The sequence below is a fragment of the Gymnoscopelus microlampas genome (genome assembly GCF_963454915.1).
Source record: "Gymnoscopelus microlampas genome assembly, chromosome: 14".
NCBI lineage: Eukaryota > Metazoa > Chordata > Actinopteri > Myctophiformes > Myctophidae > Gymnoscopelus > Gymnoscopelus microlampas.
Window position 1 is genome coordinate 19,538,056 of NC_139951.1, and position 19,248 is coordinate 19,557,303.

General features: G+C 43.5%; 1 protein-coding gene across 1 annotated transcript in view; it reads left to right on the forward strand.

The window, feature by feature from the left end:
* Positions 1 to 3,041: 3,041 nt before the first annotated feature.
* ngfrb (nerve growth factor receptor b) overlaps positions 3,042 to 19,248 on the forward strand; it is a 34,458-nt gene continuing 18,251 nt past the window's right edge. Inside the window, exons 1-3 of the mRNA XM_084079000.1 lie at positions 3,042 to 3,451; positions 12,031 to 12,172; positions 17,304 to 17,666. Of these exons, the coding sequence (XP_083935126.1) occupies positions 3,416 to 3,451; positions 12,031 to 12,172; positions 17,304 to 17,666 (541 nt within the window). The 5' untranslated portion in view covers positions 3,042 to 3,415. The remainder of the gene's footprint in view (positions 3,452 to 12,030; positions 12,173 to 17,303; positions 17,667 to 19,248) is intronic.

The window sequence follows — 19,248 nt, forward strand, 5'->3', positions numbered from 1 at the left end:
TAACAGCCCCCTTTACGTTTTGGCCTGTAACTCTTGAACCGTAGGTCCGAAAATCAAAATTTCTTTTCACCTGGATTCCTTGGGTCACTACGCATCTCCCCATATAGGCCACGCCCATTTGCGTCAGGATAGATTTTTTGATATTGATTTATTTGTGCATTAAATTTCCCCATCCACTTTCATGGGAATTGCAAAAACTCCCATTCAAGTATTTTTTTCTCGGAAACCGTAAGGGCTACTGTTACAAGACTTGGAGGGGAGGTTAATAGTTTTTTGCAAAATTATTAAAAAAAGAATCACACCAGTCGGCCACATGGTGGCGCTATAACAGCCCACTTTACCTTTTGGCCTATAACTCTTGAACCGTAGGTCGTAAAATCAAAATTTCTTTTTCCCTGGATTCCTTGGGTCACGACGCATCTCCCCATATAGGTCACGCCCATTTGCGTCAGGATAGATTTTTTGATATTGATTTATTTGTGCATTAAATTTCCCCATCCACTTTCATGGGAATTGCAAAAACTCCCATTCAAGTATTTTTTTCTCGGAAACCGTAAGGGCTACAGTTACAAGACTTGGAGGGGAGGTTAATAGTTTTTTGCAAAATTATAAAAAAAAAAATCACACCAGTCGGCCTCATGGTGGCGCTATAACAGCCCCCTTTACGTTTTGGCCTGTAACTCTTGAACCGTAGGTCCGAAAATCAAAATTTCTTTTCACCTGGATTCCTTGGGTCACTACGCATCTCCCCATATAGGCCACGACCATTTGCGTCAGGATAGATTTTCCGCCATTTTGAATTTTCTTCAAAACACACTTTTTGCTCCTTTTCCTTCAATTTTTTTCCAAATCTCACACAAATCGGTACACGTGATCTATGGACCCATGCGATAAAGGTATCCAAACGGCATTTTGATAGTCCTTACCGTTCGTCCGTAATTGGCTTCCAAAGTTAGCGGGAGGGGCCCGTTTTACAAAGAATGCCAAAAATCACGAACGAAACGTCCAATCGATCCCAGATTTGAATCGCATGTCGAGGGTGGTTTACTCAACAAATCCCCAAAAGCATTTCCACTTTGACCAATAGGGGGCGCCACAAATGCGCAAAATGTAACCGTTCGATGCAAAAACATGATTTTTGGGGGGATCAATCCTCTCAAAATGAAACGCAAGCGATCTCAGGAGTGACGTGACGATGTGATTGGCGCAGTCTCCGACGGTATTCCTCCCGGCGTATTGCTCGAGTCCCGACCGGCGTCGGCGCAACCACACTATGCAATTGCCAATTGCGACGCGTCTAGTTTCTTTATTTATTTATAGATAAACTTTATTTCAAACCGCTATTTCTCCCACAGTTTTTATCCCCCAATGTTGTGCCATATGTCAAAATGACCGTCTAAATCGGGAATCGTGCGCGTGTATAGGGCTAAGAGATTGGTTAAATAGTTTAATTGATATTGATTTATTAGTGCATTAAATTTCCCCATCCACTTTAATGTAAAAGTGAAAAAACTCAAATTCAAGTATTTTTTTCTCAGAAACCTTAACAGCTAGAGTTATCAGATTTGGAGGGATAATTCATAATTAAGTCCCAAATTATTTAACAAAATATCACACCATTCGGCCTCATGGTGGCGCTATAACAGCCCCCTTTACGTTTTGGCCCGTAACTCTTGAACCGTAGCTCCTAAAATCAAAATTTCTTTTCACCTGGATTCCTTGGGTCACGACGCATCTCCCCATATAGGCCACGCCCATTTGCGTCAGGATAGATTTTTTGATATTGATTTATTAGTGCATTAAATTTCCCCATCCACTTTAATGGGAATTGCAAAAACTCCCATTCAAGTATTTTTTTCTCAGAAACCGTAAGAGCTACAGTTACCACATTTGGAAGGGAGGTTCATAATTTAGTCCAAAATTATTAGAAAAATAATTACACCAATCGGCCACATGGTGGCGCTATAACAGCCCACTTTACCTTTTGACCTATAACTCTTGAACCGTAGCTCGTAAAATCAAAATTTCTTTTCACCTGGATTCCTTGGGTCCCGACGCATCTCCCCATATAGGCCACGCCCATTTGCGTCAGGATAGATTTTCCGCCATTTTGAATTTCCTTCAAAACACACTTTTTGCTCCTTTTCCTTCAAATTTTGTCCTAATCTCACACAAATCGGTACACATGATCTATGGACCCATGCGGTAAAGATATCCAAACGGCATTTTGATTGTCCTTACCGTTCGTCCGTAAATGGCTTCCAAATTTAGCGGGAGGGGCCCGTTTGACCAAAAATGCCATAAATCACGAACGAAACGTCCGGTCAATCCCAAATTTGAATCACATGTCGAGGGTGGTATACTAAACCAATCCCCAAAAGCATTTCTACTTTGATCCATAGGGGGCGCCACGAATGCTCAAAATGTAACCGTTTGATGCAAAAACCTTATTTTGGGGGGATCGATCCTCTCAAAATGAAACGCAAGCGATCTCAGGAGTGACGACACAATGTAATTGGCGCAGCCTCCGACGTTATTCCTCCCGGCGTATTCCTCGAGTCCCGGCGGCCGCGACCCGCGACCGGCGTCGGCGCAACCACACTCTGCAATTTCCCCGGAATTGCGACGCGTCTAGTTTTAGATTGTTTTTGTTGTCTGACACGTTGAGAAAACAGAAGCCCCAGAATCTCCCTCAGTCTATCCAATAGTGTCTAATCTGATTATATATATATAATAATTAGATAAAAAAGCTATTAAACAAACAGAGACCAGAAATGATGCTCATCTGATTCGGGAAAGGGGAGCATATTTGTTTGTTTATCGTGTGTGTGTGTGTGTGTGTGTGTGTGTGTGTGTGTGTGTGTGTGTGTGTGTGTGTGTGCGCGCGCGCGCGTGCGTGCGTGTGTGTGTCTGTCTGTGTGTAACTGTAAGTGTAATCACGTTTGTGCGTGTTCTTCATGAGAGTGGGCGTGGAGGAGAGGAACTCGTCTCCTTAGCCCTGAGAGACGCACCAACACACTGTCATATGAGACAAGGAGACACTCAGGACAGAAGCGAGCATCAACTCAGAGCTCCGTGCGTCTTTTTCGCTCCGCGCACAACACAAGTCCAGTGATCCAGTCCAATGCGTGAATCTCAGCGAGCTGTTTTGAGAGGATCTATTCTCTGGTGACTCGGAAAAACGGACAGATCTGCGATTTCAATCTCAGCGACAAGCCGTTTTATAAGAAGAGTTTTAGTTGAAGGCTTTAATTTCGCCGGGGGAAAAAAAAGAGGGATCACAAATGCAGCGATGATGACAACTGAGATCATTTATTCCCCTCGACATAAATAAAGTCCCGCATCTTCTCGTTATTTCGTCGGTTTTTTTCGTTGACCTCCTGGGAATAATCGGGAGACGCAAAGGAGAAACGGGATGAAGTCCCTTTTCATAACAGTGTTACTTGGAGCGGTGAGTATATCCTGCGATGTTCTAATGATCTAATCTAACACCTGACCCTCTCTCTCATACAATTTGGGATATTTCTGATCAGTTGTTTATGAACTCGGGACGATCCTTTAACCATTCCAGAGGTTCCGATCGCTACACCTGCGCCTTGTGCGCGTCCAGTCAGCCTCAGCCAGAGACATAATGGGAAATATATCCTGACAAACTGTGATTTTGCGAGAAAGTTTGAGGTGTTCCATGATTCCTCCCGTTCCCAGTGGTGGAAAAAGTAGCCTACTATTTACTTAAGTAAAAGTATCAATACATTCACTTGTAACAGTACGTTGTATTGAATCAATACGGCAACGTACTGTTACAAGTGAAAGTCCTGTATTCACAATGTACTTGAGTAAAAGTACAAAAGTATTGGTATCAAAATGTACTTGAAGTAACAAAAGTAGAAAGTACTCTTTATGCGGAATGTCCAATTTCTCTATTTTCAATTTAAATGTATACACATCTTTTGAAAATTGCAGATCTACAATGTTGCTTGTAGATCTGCTATTTTCAAATGGCAGTGAGCTTGTAGATCTGCTATTTTCAAATGGCCGACATATATAGGGCTGAAGTGGGTAATGTAGGCCTACGTTTTGTGATATTAATCAAAATCTACAAAGTAACCGGTAACTAAGTTTTCAAATAGCTTAGAAGTAGTAGAGTAGAAGTACTGACATTTTTAAATACTCCAGTAAAGTAAAAAATAAATACCTCAACATTTTACTTAAGTAGGCCCTACAGTACTTGAGTACATGTACTTAGTTACTTTACACCACTGCCAATAAGGCAGAATTTACTGTTGTAAAACAAAATGTTAGAGGAACTGTAGCCCACCCCCGCCCCCCTTGCACCTGTCTTGTATACAGCACAGGTTTCATAATGCATATAGCCTTCTCTAGTCTATAGTATCTATGCAGCAGACAGAACGTTTCCATAGCTGCGTGTTATTGCTCAGTCCGCAGTTCCACCCTTCTCGCTTACACATGGACCCACCGTCACTGACAGCAGGGCAATAACCATGTCGCAGTGGCCTACATGCAAGAGGTCACCGATAGGCCTCGTTCTATATAAGTCAGGGATCTTCAACGTTTTTCAGTCCAAGGGCTCCTTAGCTGAGAGAGAGATGAAACAGGGACCCCCCCCACTACATATTGTATACAATTGTGTTGCAGATTAGTTTTTCATAGATTTCATAGACTTGTTTGACAACACTATCATTGTGTAATGTTGTGTTGTGTTGTGTTGTATTCACGTTAATATCTATTTTCAGACAGTTAACCACTTAAACCCCCCCCAAAAAAACATCTTTGCTGAAAATAGCAGATCTACAAGCTCACAACGCCTCGAGCTGCGAGGCGTTGTGAGCTTGTAGATCTGCTATTTTCGGCTAATGTTCCCCCCAGAATAGGGATGCTAGGGTTCAAGTGGTTAATGTAAAAAAAAAAATCCTATCAAAGATTTGGTGGCCCCCCTGTAGTAACTCTGAGGACCCCCTAGGGGTCCCGGACCCCCTGTTGAAGACCCCTACTCCAAGTAATTAAACGAATAGCAAAGTACTATTGCCATCACATTTGGTAATGTTGAATCCAAATGCTGTATCTGATACTTTTTTCTTTTGCACTTGACTTTTATTTCAATTTTTATACATTCTGTAATCACATTACATGGACATATAATGTGCTCCTCGGAGCACAGGTCTCCGCCAGGCGAGGTGGTAAAAGTCAATCTGTCTTACCTATTTATATTACATATTGTGATGTCACGTGAAGCTTGACCAATGTTAGGTGTTCACAGACGGACGGACACACACACACACACACGGACGGACGGACAAAGTGAAAACATACTCTCCACCATGCCTTCGGCCTGGCGGAGACAACTAAACATAAAAATTGCATCACACATTCAACCTCATCAGACACATCAAAGAAAAACGTATAGGCATCACAGACACAGGCAACCAAAGATCATTATTCTAACAGCACCAATCGTCCATACATGACCTTCAGGACACTCCGGTCAATAGCGCAAGGAGGACAGGCAACCAGGCCTTTCAATCAACTCCCGTCCGTCGACATTAAGGGGGGACCATATCCCCAATCACTCTGGGCAGCTGCAGTACCGGTGTCCATCTGATATTGAAATCCTCTGTCCTCATATGTAGTCTAGCTGTAATGCTTTCCATCAGATAATATGCTTTTTAGCCTCTCCCTCCATTGCTGGATAGTCGGTGGCTTTACATTTCTCCAAGACACAGTAATATTTTTTTTGGCGATCAACAGCAACACCCCAAGCAGATGTCTGGTTCTTGGTTACAATCCCCCCGGAATCTCACCAAGTAGAAAGAACGCAGGCTCCCATCATTTGTTTAATCTCCCCTTGAATTTCCCTCCAAAATGTAAGTACTTAAACGGTGGGTTTTGAGGGAGGGTTGTGTGATGCTCATTCACTTTCTTGCCGGGATTTTTACAGGCCACAAGCACGCTCCTTTAATCTTCAGCCACATTAACACATTAATGGAGGAGGTTCCAGAGGGTCCCCAGCTAAATGGTTGACAGTTAGGAACCAAATGCACATTTATTTCATTTATACGTTTATTTGGGAGGGACAGCACATACGTATTTATGAACACCACACATGCAATGTAAATACGCCAGATTTAGCAAGAATACAAATTTCCATCTGCAGTCCCCATACAGAAAACAAGCAACATTACAAAAGAGCACATTAACGGCTCTATATCTCCGAGACAAGTACAACTGGAACCAAATGGAGCCTTACAGATGTTGCCTTACAGGTCCGTTTGGTTCATTTGATATACACTCTCAGAGTTCAAGTTACTTAGGATTTGTCAGTGTAGTGGGGTCCTGGGGAATTAATAAATGGGGGTCTATGGCCTAAAGCACATCAAACTGGGGGTCCTTACATGTTTTTAAAAAGGTTGAGAATCACTGGTATACTCTACATCAAGCAATGCATCACACAAAGCATGCATCCGATCTTAATAAGAGGACACGGGGTCGCACAAGAGAGCAGTAGAGATGAACTGTCATCATTATCATTGTGACTTCTCTAAATACGTTCCCATGTGGGCTGTGTCTGGTCTGTCTTTGACGTTTGACAGGCTAGTCGAGGTCCTGGTTTTGGGAACAGGCTGCATCACTGATACAGTATGTGACAGCTGCACCCACTGATGGGTATGCAACCTCTGCTGCCTCAGCACATGCAATATTTATACAGCCTGAAACCCCCCTTCTTTCTCCTCCATGCACCTCTCTCACACACGCACATATACACCCCTTTCACACCCTTGTTTTCTCTCTCTCTCTCTCTGCATCACCCCCCAATCCCCCCCCCCCCCCTTCTACTTTATAGGGGATGATGAGTCAGCTTTAGGTTGGGAAGGCATTTCTTCCGATGGCATTGCCACTAGTGTTCCCACAGCAGTTCAGGAGCCATCCCTGAACAGTAGTCTTTAAATGAAGCCCAGCTTTGGTGGTTGGCTGCGGTAGTAGAAGCCTAATGGCTTTAACAAGCGCTGACAGCCGAGGTCCAGAGGTTAAGTGCATCTAACTGAAAACTGACTTTGAGCACTAGTAAGATTGAAACCTCACATCATGTGCCCACATGCAATTCAGCATGCTTTGTGTGTGTGCGTGCATGTGCGTGCGCGTGTGCGTGTGTGTGTGTGTGTGGGGAGGGGGTGCTCTCGCACAGTGTGCTAATGTGGTGTGTTGAGGTATGTGTGGGCTGTTCTGTGGACTGGTTTGTAGATGACATAGGCAATTACGGCAAGTTTATTTGTTCAAGTGCATTGCCCGTTCAGGGCATGGTCGCTGTTTGGAATCGGCGGCCCTTCGGGCGGGACGTTTGTGGAGACTGCTCAGCCAATTATTAACAGAATCCTACGAATTGATATAGCACATTTGATGTAGGAATACAATTTCAGGGTGCTTTACATACATTTGAAGCCAAAAAACGCTTTTAAAAACATAAAAATATATAGTCCCGAACATGATCCCCCTATGATCATATTGTTCATCACTTTTGGGCTTCAGCAAGAACTGACAGCACGCAAATATTGTAGAGTACAAATAATCTTGGCACTCACATCTAAAAACCAATTACAAGCATGATAAGTCGGGCCGCAACTTGCGTGTCAAGCATCATTTTCCCACCACGCTGTGCGTAATTGTTTGAATGAAATTACCTCCTTATTCATCGAAATGCTTCAACAACTGCTTTAACAACTTCATGGCCATTATGGAGGCACTTTGTTTTGGTCTTCTTCAGCCTCCAACACGTCTCGATGCTGCTCCCACACCCCAAGCAAAGAAAGTGAACTGCTGCCAACCACCGGTATTGGGGAGTTATTTCTAACACTGAGAGTAACAAATGTAACCATTTAATTACATTTAATTACATAAACATACAGTTAAATGACCCAAATTTGGCAGGGCCGGATCCTGAGTCCATGGGCTCCTGGGCCCGAAACTGCCTCAGGGCCCCAATGTGAACCCAAATTAATCGTAACAGGGGAGTAGCACAGTGTGAATTAATACAGGAATGACCCTGGCTGGCAGCATATCAACTAATTGGGGTGTTTTGTCTGTTTTGAGAATGAGTTTGGGAACAGATGACATGAGACAAAGCACATACAATTAATGATTTTTTCATTTATGTGGACTGGGAAATGTATTTGTCTCATCAGCATCAATGACGCAGCGGTGGAGATCAAAGGGATCTTGGAAAGACATGTCATGACAAACCACAAAGACTTCTCCAGCCAAGAAAAATAAATAAATAATTAAAATCTCATACGTGTACTATATGAAACTGGATAAAGTGCTGTCATTTAAGTATGTATTTGTCTCATGTATAGAATATGTTGAACTGGATCAAGTGCTGTCATCAGTATTTTAAAAGTCCAATAAATAATAGTTGAATTACTGTTTGATGTGCACAACACTTTTACATAATTTATCCTGCCTTAATTATTCATATTGACTTCTTCTGTTTGCATTATTTAAATTTGCAGCCTATAATAAAATAGAAACTACAAAAAGGGTCTGACAGAACCAGAAAAAAAAAACCTCTTGCTGAGTCTGGAGCCCAGAGCTTTGAGACCTCAGGTGCTTGCCTGTCAGCACATTGGCACAAACAGTCTGTTGCTGGGGTGGTGTTTGTCCTTCATAATCCTTTTTGCTATCCTCAAACACCTGCTGTCATGCAGGGACTGGGGGAGCTCCCTGTGGTGCACTCAGCTGAACACACCACTTTCCGCAGGGCTGCAGTCCTGGGAGGATCTAGTCCCATGACAGACGGCAAAGGCCCCTGTCAGGATGCTCTGGGTGGTAGCACAGTATAAGTATTTCAGGACCTTCTCTGAGACATTGAATTTTCTCAGCTGCCTGAGATAATACAGGCCTTTCTTTGCCACAGTCTCTGTGCGCTTTTTCCAAGTTAGAGCCTCAGTGATGTGCCCACTGAGGTATTGAAGCTTCTCAGTGCTCACCCTCCGGTGTACTGTTGATCAAGGGGGGGATGTGGGACTTCTGCCAATGCATACCAATGATCATCCCCTTGGTTTTTCTGATGTTCAAGAAGAGGTGGTTGTCTGCAACAGGTCTGCCACCTCATCCAGGTAGGCCCTCTCGTCGCTGTTTGAGTCGAGTAGTTTCTGACCACACAGTCGTGGGTGTAGTACATGGGAGTACAGTAGAGTAGAGGACTCAGCACACAACCCTGTGTGGCTGTGAGGGTTGTAGACATGTGCGTGCCCACCCTGATCACCTCAGGTCTGGCAGACAAGAGGTCCAGGTCTCAGGCATACACCACAGGGTTCAATCCCAAAGTCCACCAGTTTGATATCTAGCCTGGTGGGGACTATGGTGTTAAAGGCAGGACTGAAGACAATAAATGACAGCCTAACATAGCACCCTTCCCTGTTGTCGAGGTGGGAGAGGGTGACATGCAGAACCTGGGAGATAGTCATCGTGCTGGGGAGAGAGGAGCATATTTAATCTTTAACAAGCCTCTCAAAGCACTTCATGACCACTGAGGTCAGCGCTACCAGGCAGTAGTCCTTCAGGCCCACTGGGGATGCGTTCTTGGGCATGGGGGCAACAGTGGACTTCTTGAAGCATGTGGAGACCACAAACTGGGCCAGGGAGAGTTTGAATATTGGGCACGTTTAGGCCCCCAGTCTTTTTGGACAACAAAAGTGTCTTGCTATTAGCACAGGCCTTGATGACTTTTTTGTAATAAATTAAATCGATTAGTTTGAATAACTGTTGCACCTAGTGTATGAAGCTATTCACCATTTCTGTAAACTTGTTGACGTCACTACTCATTAGTGCTATGTTGGAACATAGTCCAAATCAAGTCACTCAAGGATTTCCTGCCGAGAAAGTTCTGCCTCCGCGCTCCAATACCTATAATTCACTGGCTAAGGTGTGTCTGCCAGAAAGAGAATGACAAGGAAAATAAACTGTACATATGAAGTGTATCATTGTCTGTCAGAAAGAGAATGACTAAGGAAAACAAATTGTACATACAGTATGAAGTGTATCATTGTCTCCCCATGCTGTAGTATTCATCTACTGTAGTGTACTGACTAATTACGTGTTAACGATCTTGGACAATACATTGATTCTGATCAGCTAAATCAGCCAATGATTGGTATCACATAACATATTATGTAAGATATTAGTTACTACCGGTACTAGCAATGGGGCATAGTGATATGAATAGTAATATATGTGTTTAAACGTGCGCACACACAAATTCATGCATACAGTACATCCAAACCATGCACAGCACATACACAAAGGCACACGCCAGTCGACAGCTGACTCAGAGTAGCCTGAGGGGAAACTTGCTGTCTTGTGGAAAGCCTCCTTCTGTCAGCAACATTCCAAACACACCTGAGTCCTGACGATTTATGTTGGACACACCTCCGCTTCAGAAGCCCCTTTCCCCCACGGAACTGTGCCAAAGTTAAGCTAGTTTATGAAAATGTTCTGACTTCTGGCTTGCTATTGCCACTCTCAGCAGGTACTGTAAAACAGCACTATAAAACGAGTATTAGAAAACAAAAACAAATATTAGATGGCCACGGGTACCATGTCCAAATATGTTACACTATTTCTAAACATGAATTAACATTGTATTAACCACTTGATGCCAAAATAGGACCCTTGATCGAATGAAATCTAAACAATGAATAGGTCTTCACTTGTCCTCTTCTCTGTATCTAGAAAAGAAACAAACTAAAAAACATGGAACTATTTTGTACAGTACCTGATCTCACTGAGGAATGCACTGACCAACAAAAAAGTATGCAAAACTCATAAATCGTGGCCTACAAGGATCACTCCACATGTATCTGATTCTGAAGTGAATGAAAGACAGAACTCTGTTCAGGTTGCCAGCGAGGGTTTTGAAGGTTTGCTCAGGAATTTTAACAGTCACATAATGCATAATATCAAAAGACCATCAAAGGACTAGGACGTAGGAGAGGAGAGATTTGGCAAGGCATAATGTTCATGTTTGCGCAAGACCTCTGATCACACAAACCTGGTCTAGCATACTGTAGGTGCATACATGTTTACACAGCACAAACATTCTACTATACATATACATACCAAAACATCCTCCTGTCAGCTGCTAAGATATATATACTCAGTATGTCAACTTTTGAACACAAGACATAATTACAGCCCTTGAACTGTGTGCTTGATGTTAGGTGTGAGTGTGTATGAAGGCAGATGAGAGAGTGTTGTTTTGCCCTGGGTCTGCAGATGGAAATTTGCTAGCTAATAGCATCTCTTATCATCCTATTTTAATGCATTTGTGCATGGTCCCTGAATAAATAAACTTTAAACTATTGGAGAAACAGGGAAACATGTGACGAATTATCAGGGATGTTAAGACAAATCCTAGAAAATTAAACATGTTACACCTGATTTTTACAGTTGTGTGCTGGTGTCCTACACCAAAAATAGCAGATCTACAATTTCACAACTGTGATGTGTGTTTTGAGTTTGTAGATTGTCTATTTTCAGTGCGAGACGGTGTGCAACCAAGTAAAAATCAGGCTTTAGTGTTCGGGCTTTGGCCTAAGTCAAGGCTAAAGTAGGGGCTATGGTTACTGCACAGTAGATGTAAGACAGAGCAAAATGTGAGTTTGGGTAGCCATAGCTGAATGGGAAGAGAGCTCACCTGGGAAACAAAAGATCTTAGGTTTGATTCCCGGCCCAGTCAAGGTGTCCCTGAGCCACTTAACCCCTTACTGCTCCCCCCTCCCTAAGCTCAATTCTGACCACTTGGCCAGCAATCAGCTGGGTGAAGCTGAAAAGCCGAACTCTAAATTATTATTAGTATTATTATTAAAATAATATAATAAATAGATGATCATCTGAGGTATATTGTATAAATGTTTCATGTTCATTGCATTCTATAGCCTTTGTGTTTGTGTTATTTCACTATATAGGAATGCTCCTCCCTTTTCCCATATTGACTTCTCTCTCTCTGGTGATTGGCAGGTTGGGGCTCTGGCTAATCAGGAGCAATGTGACTCAGGCCAGTACACCACTGATGGGGAGTGCTGCCAGCAGTGTCCTCCTGGAGAGGGTGTCATCAAGCCATGCGGAGCCACACAGGCTGTCTGTGCCCCCTGCCTTGATAGTGGGTAGCTCACACGCTCATGCACACAAGCATGCACACGCACGCACGCACGCACACACGCACGCACGCGCAAACAGTTACAGTATGTATTCAGTCATGGCTTCAATGACCATCTCATGATTTTGTGTTGTGAATCCTTTTGCACATGTAACATTTGGCACGTTTCATATTATTTCTGTTAAATGTATGTTGTCTTCGTACAAATACCCTGCTGTACTGTACTGTCTGTCTCTGAGAGTACACGTGGTTCATCATTCTTTAGCTACAGTGTAAAGTCAATATACAGCACAAGCACTTAAAACAGTGTTTTTCCAAATTGGTTCGCAGGAAGATTAAAATTTGACGACGGCCATTTCTTGGTGTGGAGTTACTGGTTTTGTTACAGTTACAGCCTTGCCAAGTGTTGTCTGCATTATCATTTACAAAGGAATACATGTTGTCAGATTAGCCTACACAATAGAACGTGAAAGTAGACTGGGTCAGAGGAAATACAATCTTCTGTAGAAAATGTCAGGCACCAAAACCAAGGAAATAGAACAGTATAGAACAGACGCTTCCATTCACAGCATCACTGTGCTTCCATATCAAAAACGGAAGAGAAAGTAATCAATCCAGGGGGCTTCCGTGATGTGTTTGTGCGTTGCAGTGTGGAAGCCACTAGCCAGGTACCTACTGTATGTCCATAGCAAGTGTCAGGTCATCCTACAAAGTAGGTGGCTGAGAACACAGAAGTAGTGTGGTTATGACCTGTCTGTACAATTTTATGTCTGTGGGAACTTATTCAATCCACTGATTCTGAGAAAGGCGAGTTCTGCTGGCTGTTGTCAGTGGTCCAACTTGTAGATAATTATACTGATTCCAACATCAGTGTTGATATTGGACTAATTTCATGCTACATCAGGGAAATGTCCTGGTCTAGTGATTCGCATACTTAAGGCCTAACTGCGTTCCAGAACTAGTGGTCTCCACACAACCCTGTCCATGTAGGGAGAGAGAGGTGGACTCGGGCTGCAAGACTGCCCGAGGACAGTTATGAGAAGAGGATATGAGAATGGGACCAATTCCAAATGTTCGTGCTTAAGAGGCCCTAAAAAGCACAGAGGAAGCTATTTAGTATTAATGGTTATGTTACAATGATTAAGATCCTAAGCAGCGTGGATTTTGGATTTTGATTTCATAACAGGAAAACACACAGTCTGATTTGCTGAGGAGCACTAAAAGCTTTTCGACATCTCCCCTTGGGATGCACATCTCTGGCCAAAGTCTGGAATTTAAGAAAACACTAAAAAACAGGCAAGTGCACGGTTCGTAACTTTATCTGACTTGCTGCATGTTAGACTTGAAAGGTCAAAGGTCACGGCAAGAGAGAGAGCTATGGCCAGGATTGTTTCAGGGTCTACTCCCACCCCATTCCAAGAGCTGTCTCCTCTGACTGCAATTAATCTCTTGGTTATGCATCACCTACTGTAACCAGTAAGTTCACTGCAAAATCCTGAGGTTCATAGTGTAAGAATTGACCCCAACGAGTCACTCTCAGAGTTAAATGAACACTCAGCATTTTGCAGCTGGAGGTCCTCCCCGGGTCAGTACATTCAGTGAAGGATGACAGACGATGATCCCAACTTGGCCGTGAGAATAGACCAGCAATTGCAGCATGATTTATCTGCCTTTTTATGGGCCCTCCAAAGAGAAATGTATATTCATGTTAGTGTAACTGAGCTCGATAGTAAGTACTTGAGGTCATGTGTACTACTATAATAAAATCAAGGCTAAAAATATCCGATGTTTTGCACTTTTTATGTTGGGAAACGTTTTTCCCATCTTCTTTATTACATTCAGCCCACAACTATTTTCATTGACAGAGTATCTGCTGTGTGATTATCGTGTTCTGGTGTAGCATAGCGGCATGAGCTGTTTACATCGAGTTAATTTTCAATGGGTTATTGAGACTTTTCCGCTCCGACATGAACAAACAGCGACTGTGTCATCAAAAGAAAGGAAAAAATGTCACGAGAGCAGACCACACAAGTACTGCTGCAGTGACTCATGGAAAAAGGAACGATAGAAAGAGCAGAAAGAATGCAATGCATATCACGTAGCGGCTCATCAGATAACAGCATAAGGGCACTGATATTTAAAGCTCACACTAGAGATATCGATCATATCTACAATGCAGAACCGTAGTGCTGAAATGGGCATGTCCAGAAAGAGTTGAGAGATAATGGCATGTTTCCAACTGGAGAACTTTTATCTCAGACTTCATCACCAAGTGTTGAAGTATGTAATTCCACTTCCTTTCTCATTTTGTTGTCCAGCCATGAGGAAGGAAACAGCCCAAATGGCATTGTTTTAATTGTTTTAACGTGTATTTTTGTAGGTCTTACCATTGCAATGCTGAGACAACAGCACTCCTGTCCGCAACACCTTAGATAAACAGTGTTTCACTTTTTGGGTCACAGATACCGTTCCTTGACAAGCCCTCTCTCTTTCATCCCTCCATCCTCAGCCGCTCCCTACCATGTCATGTGTCATGTTATTTTAGGCACATTGCCCACGTCTGATAGTATCTCTTACTATATCTATTGGCCACCAGAGTGCTAAAGCATTCACGTATGAGAGAGAGACTGCGGTTTCCAGAGAACGTTCAGGGTTCATTTAATGAGAATAGTTAACAGGGACCTGGCTGACCCGCTCTGAAGGAAGGCCAATGGAAACACGCAGAGGCGTTCTTGCGACTCAAACAATGGATGGTCATGAAACGGAGCAAACGCAGCTGTGCGGTTGTGAGGACATGCATGACAGCAAAAAATGTCTCAGTCTCATATGCACACATTCATGTATGATGACACACGTACAGTACAAGTACTGGTAGAACATGCAAACATACACAACGTCATATACATATAGTAGCAGGTACACTAGCATATATGCAAGGTACAATACTAGATATACGTCACATAATAGCCACTCGTGTAGTCCAATACCACCTCCTCTCTTTGTCCCTTTCTCACATGCACGCACCCACACATGGCATGCACTGCACAACACACACCTTAAAGCTCTGAGGTTTCCAGAGCAGGCCAAGTTAGGAGGCCTTTTATGGGAGTTGAAAACAAAGGGAAGGATTGAATGATAGACCGGGGGCTAAAGTACTGTACAGTATATTATGATATGCTGAGCCAGGAGAAGACAGTCTATACAGCGTCCCCCCCCCTCCTTCTCTCTAGCCCTCAGCTGCAGGCCAGTGTTATTAATGTATTGACTTGCATTATTGATGCATGGCATTATGATAATGGCTCTGAGAGCACTCGTGGGGAGGAGGTGGGGGGGCTGTCTGTGTGTGTGTGTGTGTGTGTGTGTGTGTGTGTGTGTGTGTGTGTGTGTGTGTGTGTGTGTGTGTGTGTGTGTGTGTGTGTGTGTGTGTGTGTGTGTGTGTGTGTGTGTGTGTGTGTGTGTGTGTGTGTGTGTGCGCGTGCGTGCGTGTGTGTGTGTGGTGGAAGGAGTGGGTTGCGGGAGATAATGGGTGAGGGGTTTAACATTGTAGCACTGGACACATGTCTGGAAGATACTCCACATCACGCACAACCACACACGTGCACCGAAATGCATGCATGACTGCATGCCCGTACACCAAGAGGTACCCAGACAAACTAAATTCCACAGGACGTCAGACTGTCCTGATTCATTTGAAACAGAGACTTACACAAGTCTCTCATTATCTCTCTATACCTGAAATGACTCAGCTGTTCTCTCTGCTTCCTCTTCATCCGTCTCTCTCTCTCTCTCTCTCTCTCTCTCTCTCTCTCTCTCTCTCTCTCTCTCTCTCTCTCTCTCTCTCTCTCTCTCTCTCTCTCTCTCTCTCTCTCTCTCTCTCTCTCTCTCTCTCTCTCTCTCTCTCTCTCTCTCTCTCTCTCTCTCTCTCTCTCTCTCTCTCTCTCTCTCTCGATAAAAGAAGAGAGATTGTTCTATTATTTTCAATTGCCTCTGGAGGTAGAACTATTATTTATATAAAACTTCAAAACAAAAGTGCATGCAATGTGCTTTTTAGTAAAGATTATGTACATAGTAAAATAACAGTAATGCTCTGTTTTGCAGTCCATCCGCATCTCTCTCTCTCAAACACACACATTCTCTCTCCCGCACGCACGCACGCACACACACACACACACACACACACACACACACACACACACACACACACACACACACACACACACACACACACACACACACACACACACACACACACACACACACACACACACACACACACACACACACACACACACACACACACACACACAGCTCTTACAAATGGGTCTGTTGCATAATTTAGTGTTTCCCAGTTCTCTATCCAGCCGAAATACAATTCCATAAAACATGCCATATTGATTGGGTCCTCTGCATGTATCTTTCTGAGGGCATCTTCCAGGTATTCCAGGTTCATATCACAACAGTGTTCATTTAGAGGAGACCCCGATATGAAACCATAAAAGTATCTCTTTTAATCAAAGTGGGCCACTCTGAAAGAAAGATATTTTCTGAAATTGGGGTTTCTCTGAAATAAATGTATTTTATAGTATATGTGTGTGTGTGTGTGTGTGTGTGTGTGTGTGTGTGTGTGTGTGTGTGTGTGTGTGTGTGTGTGTGTGTGTGTGTGTGTGTGTGTGTGTTTATGTATGTACAGTACAGTACATACATACATGTACATACGTACATTACTTACTAAGTAATTATTCAGATGAATTGCTTACAAATGGGTTACCAAGCTCACAATGAGGTTGGAGGTCAAAAGGGGGTGGAGCCTGGAGTCAGCAAAACCAGCTAACTCCACCCCTCTTTGGTGGAGCTAGCTGGTTTAGCGGAAAGTTTGAGGATCCAATGGAGTTAGCTGGTTTTGTCAGAACTACTTTTCATTGGTTCAATATTTGTTTTACCAACACACAGATATAAAGGGTGTTCAATAGCACTGATTTATGAAAAGAAAATGCAAAAGCGTTAAAATGGAGTTAGCTGGTTTCTGCCCGACAGCAACGATATACAGATGATAATGGTTAAAGTAGTGTCCCTTTAATAAACCCTGACTTTCATGAGATGGAAGCTGAACAGCGCTTCTCTTTGCTTCTTCCAGGCGAAACCTTCTCAGAAAACTTCAGCCTCGTCGAGATATGCCAGCCGTGCACCCGCTGCACGGGTCTCCTCCGCATGCACACGCCGTGCACCGACACCAACGATGCAATCTGCGTGTGCGACTACGGCTATTACATGAACGACATCTTGAGCCAGTGCGAGCGATGCACCAAGTGTCCAGAGGGCAAGGGCATGCTCTTTGGCTGCGATAACGGCCGCGACACCGTGTGCGAGGAGTGCCCCCGGGATACATACTCGGACCAGGAGAGCTCTCAGGAGCCCTGTCTGCCGTGCACCATGTGCGATGAGGTGGAAGAAATGCAGATACAGGCCTGCTCCTTGGTCAGTGATACAGTGTGTCAAGGTAAGAGAACCGCAGTGTTGCGTGCCCAAGGGCCTCGGGGGGCAGTTAATTTGTTATGGAAGCTTACATCTCAAGCATTGTGATTTACAGGACACATTCAGTAAACCAAGGATAGACAGGCTGACATGGTGATTGCATGTTTAAAGGTCTTCAAGACAATATAGACGTATTGTACTTCTCTATTGTCTTGAAGGTCTGCGGACTGATACAGGGCCCTATCAAGCTCACAACGTGTCGATGTAGATCGGCTAGTTGAACTATTTTAAAATGTTTTCCAAAATAGTAAAATATGGCTAATAAGTCTAGGCATAAGGGGTAAGGCGGCATGCAAGATAGGGCCCACAATCTTCAATTAAGTATTTATTGTTCTTTATGGGATTTTTGCATGTGGTCCATCTAGGAAGTGGAGTTATTGGTCCTTTATAAGCTCTGGTGAAATTATTGTGAACATAACTGTAAGCTGACTGAATGATGGGGTGGTTTGCCTGAGGCATGTTGAATCACAGATGTCAGTGCATACTTGGTGTCCAACACGTCCACTGACACTACTGTACGAACACTAGCCATTTACAGTATCGACCGCACTGTCGCATCATCTCGCTTTGACACTATAGACATTGTTGGGCCAGAGACGTGTAAATGCCACTCCGATGCTAATCTCATTGTCTACATGGACTCATCCCTACCAAAGTACAAAGGCCGCTCTCTCACTGTGTCTCATGGGTTTCGTAGAAGGTCATTTCTGTCAACCGGGCTCTGAATACTTTTATATCATTTCTACCCTGCGGGCATCGTCAGTCGTCACACACCAAAATGTGAATTCCTTATGATCGGCGTCAGCGCTTCATGCCAGTGACCTGATGCCTTGTAGATTAAATCAACGCTTTTGTGAGGTGACCGTGAAAGGAGTCTGTTGAGAAGCTGTGGAGTGGCTCTCTTGCCGAAGCAGTTTGAGGGATGTCGTTATCACAATGCTGCGGACAGAGGGAGTGTTGGGCTAAAGGAGGTCTTTTGTGCTCGCCCATGATCCCATTTGGTATGTCAGGGTCTTTGGTTTGGCCCATGGGGCTGCTGGGCTGTTTGAGGGAACTTATGAGTAAAACAGACTATGACAATAAAGGAGACATGTCATTGGTGTATGTTTCACACCAATAGAGGCCTTTGACAGACATCTGATTGTTCGTCTCGTTTTACCAAATGTGTGCAACAACGATTGTATTGTATAGAGTCAAGTCAGAACACAATACCAAAAACTACACTGGAGTAATTGAATAACTTAATCCACTATTATCTACAGGTCTTATCGATATCAAAGAAGGGCTGGCAGTTGTGACAATCAGGGAAAATGCTGTTCTGAAAGGGTGTGTGGACACAAAATATCACCCATTCAACACCCCAGAGGATAGCAGAGTGAAATATTTGAATGCTTGCATATTACTGGATGGTCTGGACAGAGTGTAGGGAGAGGGGGTGATATGTGACACAGTTCAGAGGCTGTCAATTAGATGTATTTTGTTTACAGATGCTATGTTATACAGATGCATGTCTACCTGCTATCCTACTTACTTTGTAGCACAGGCTT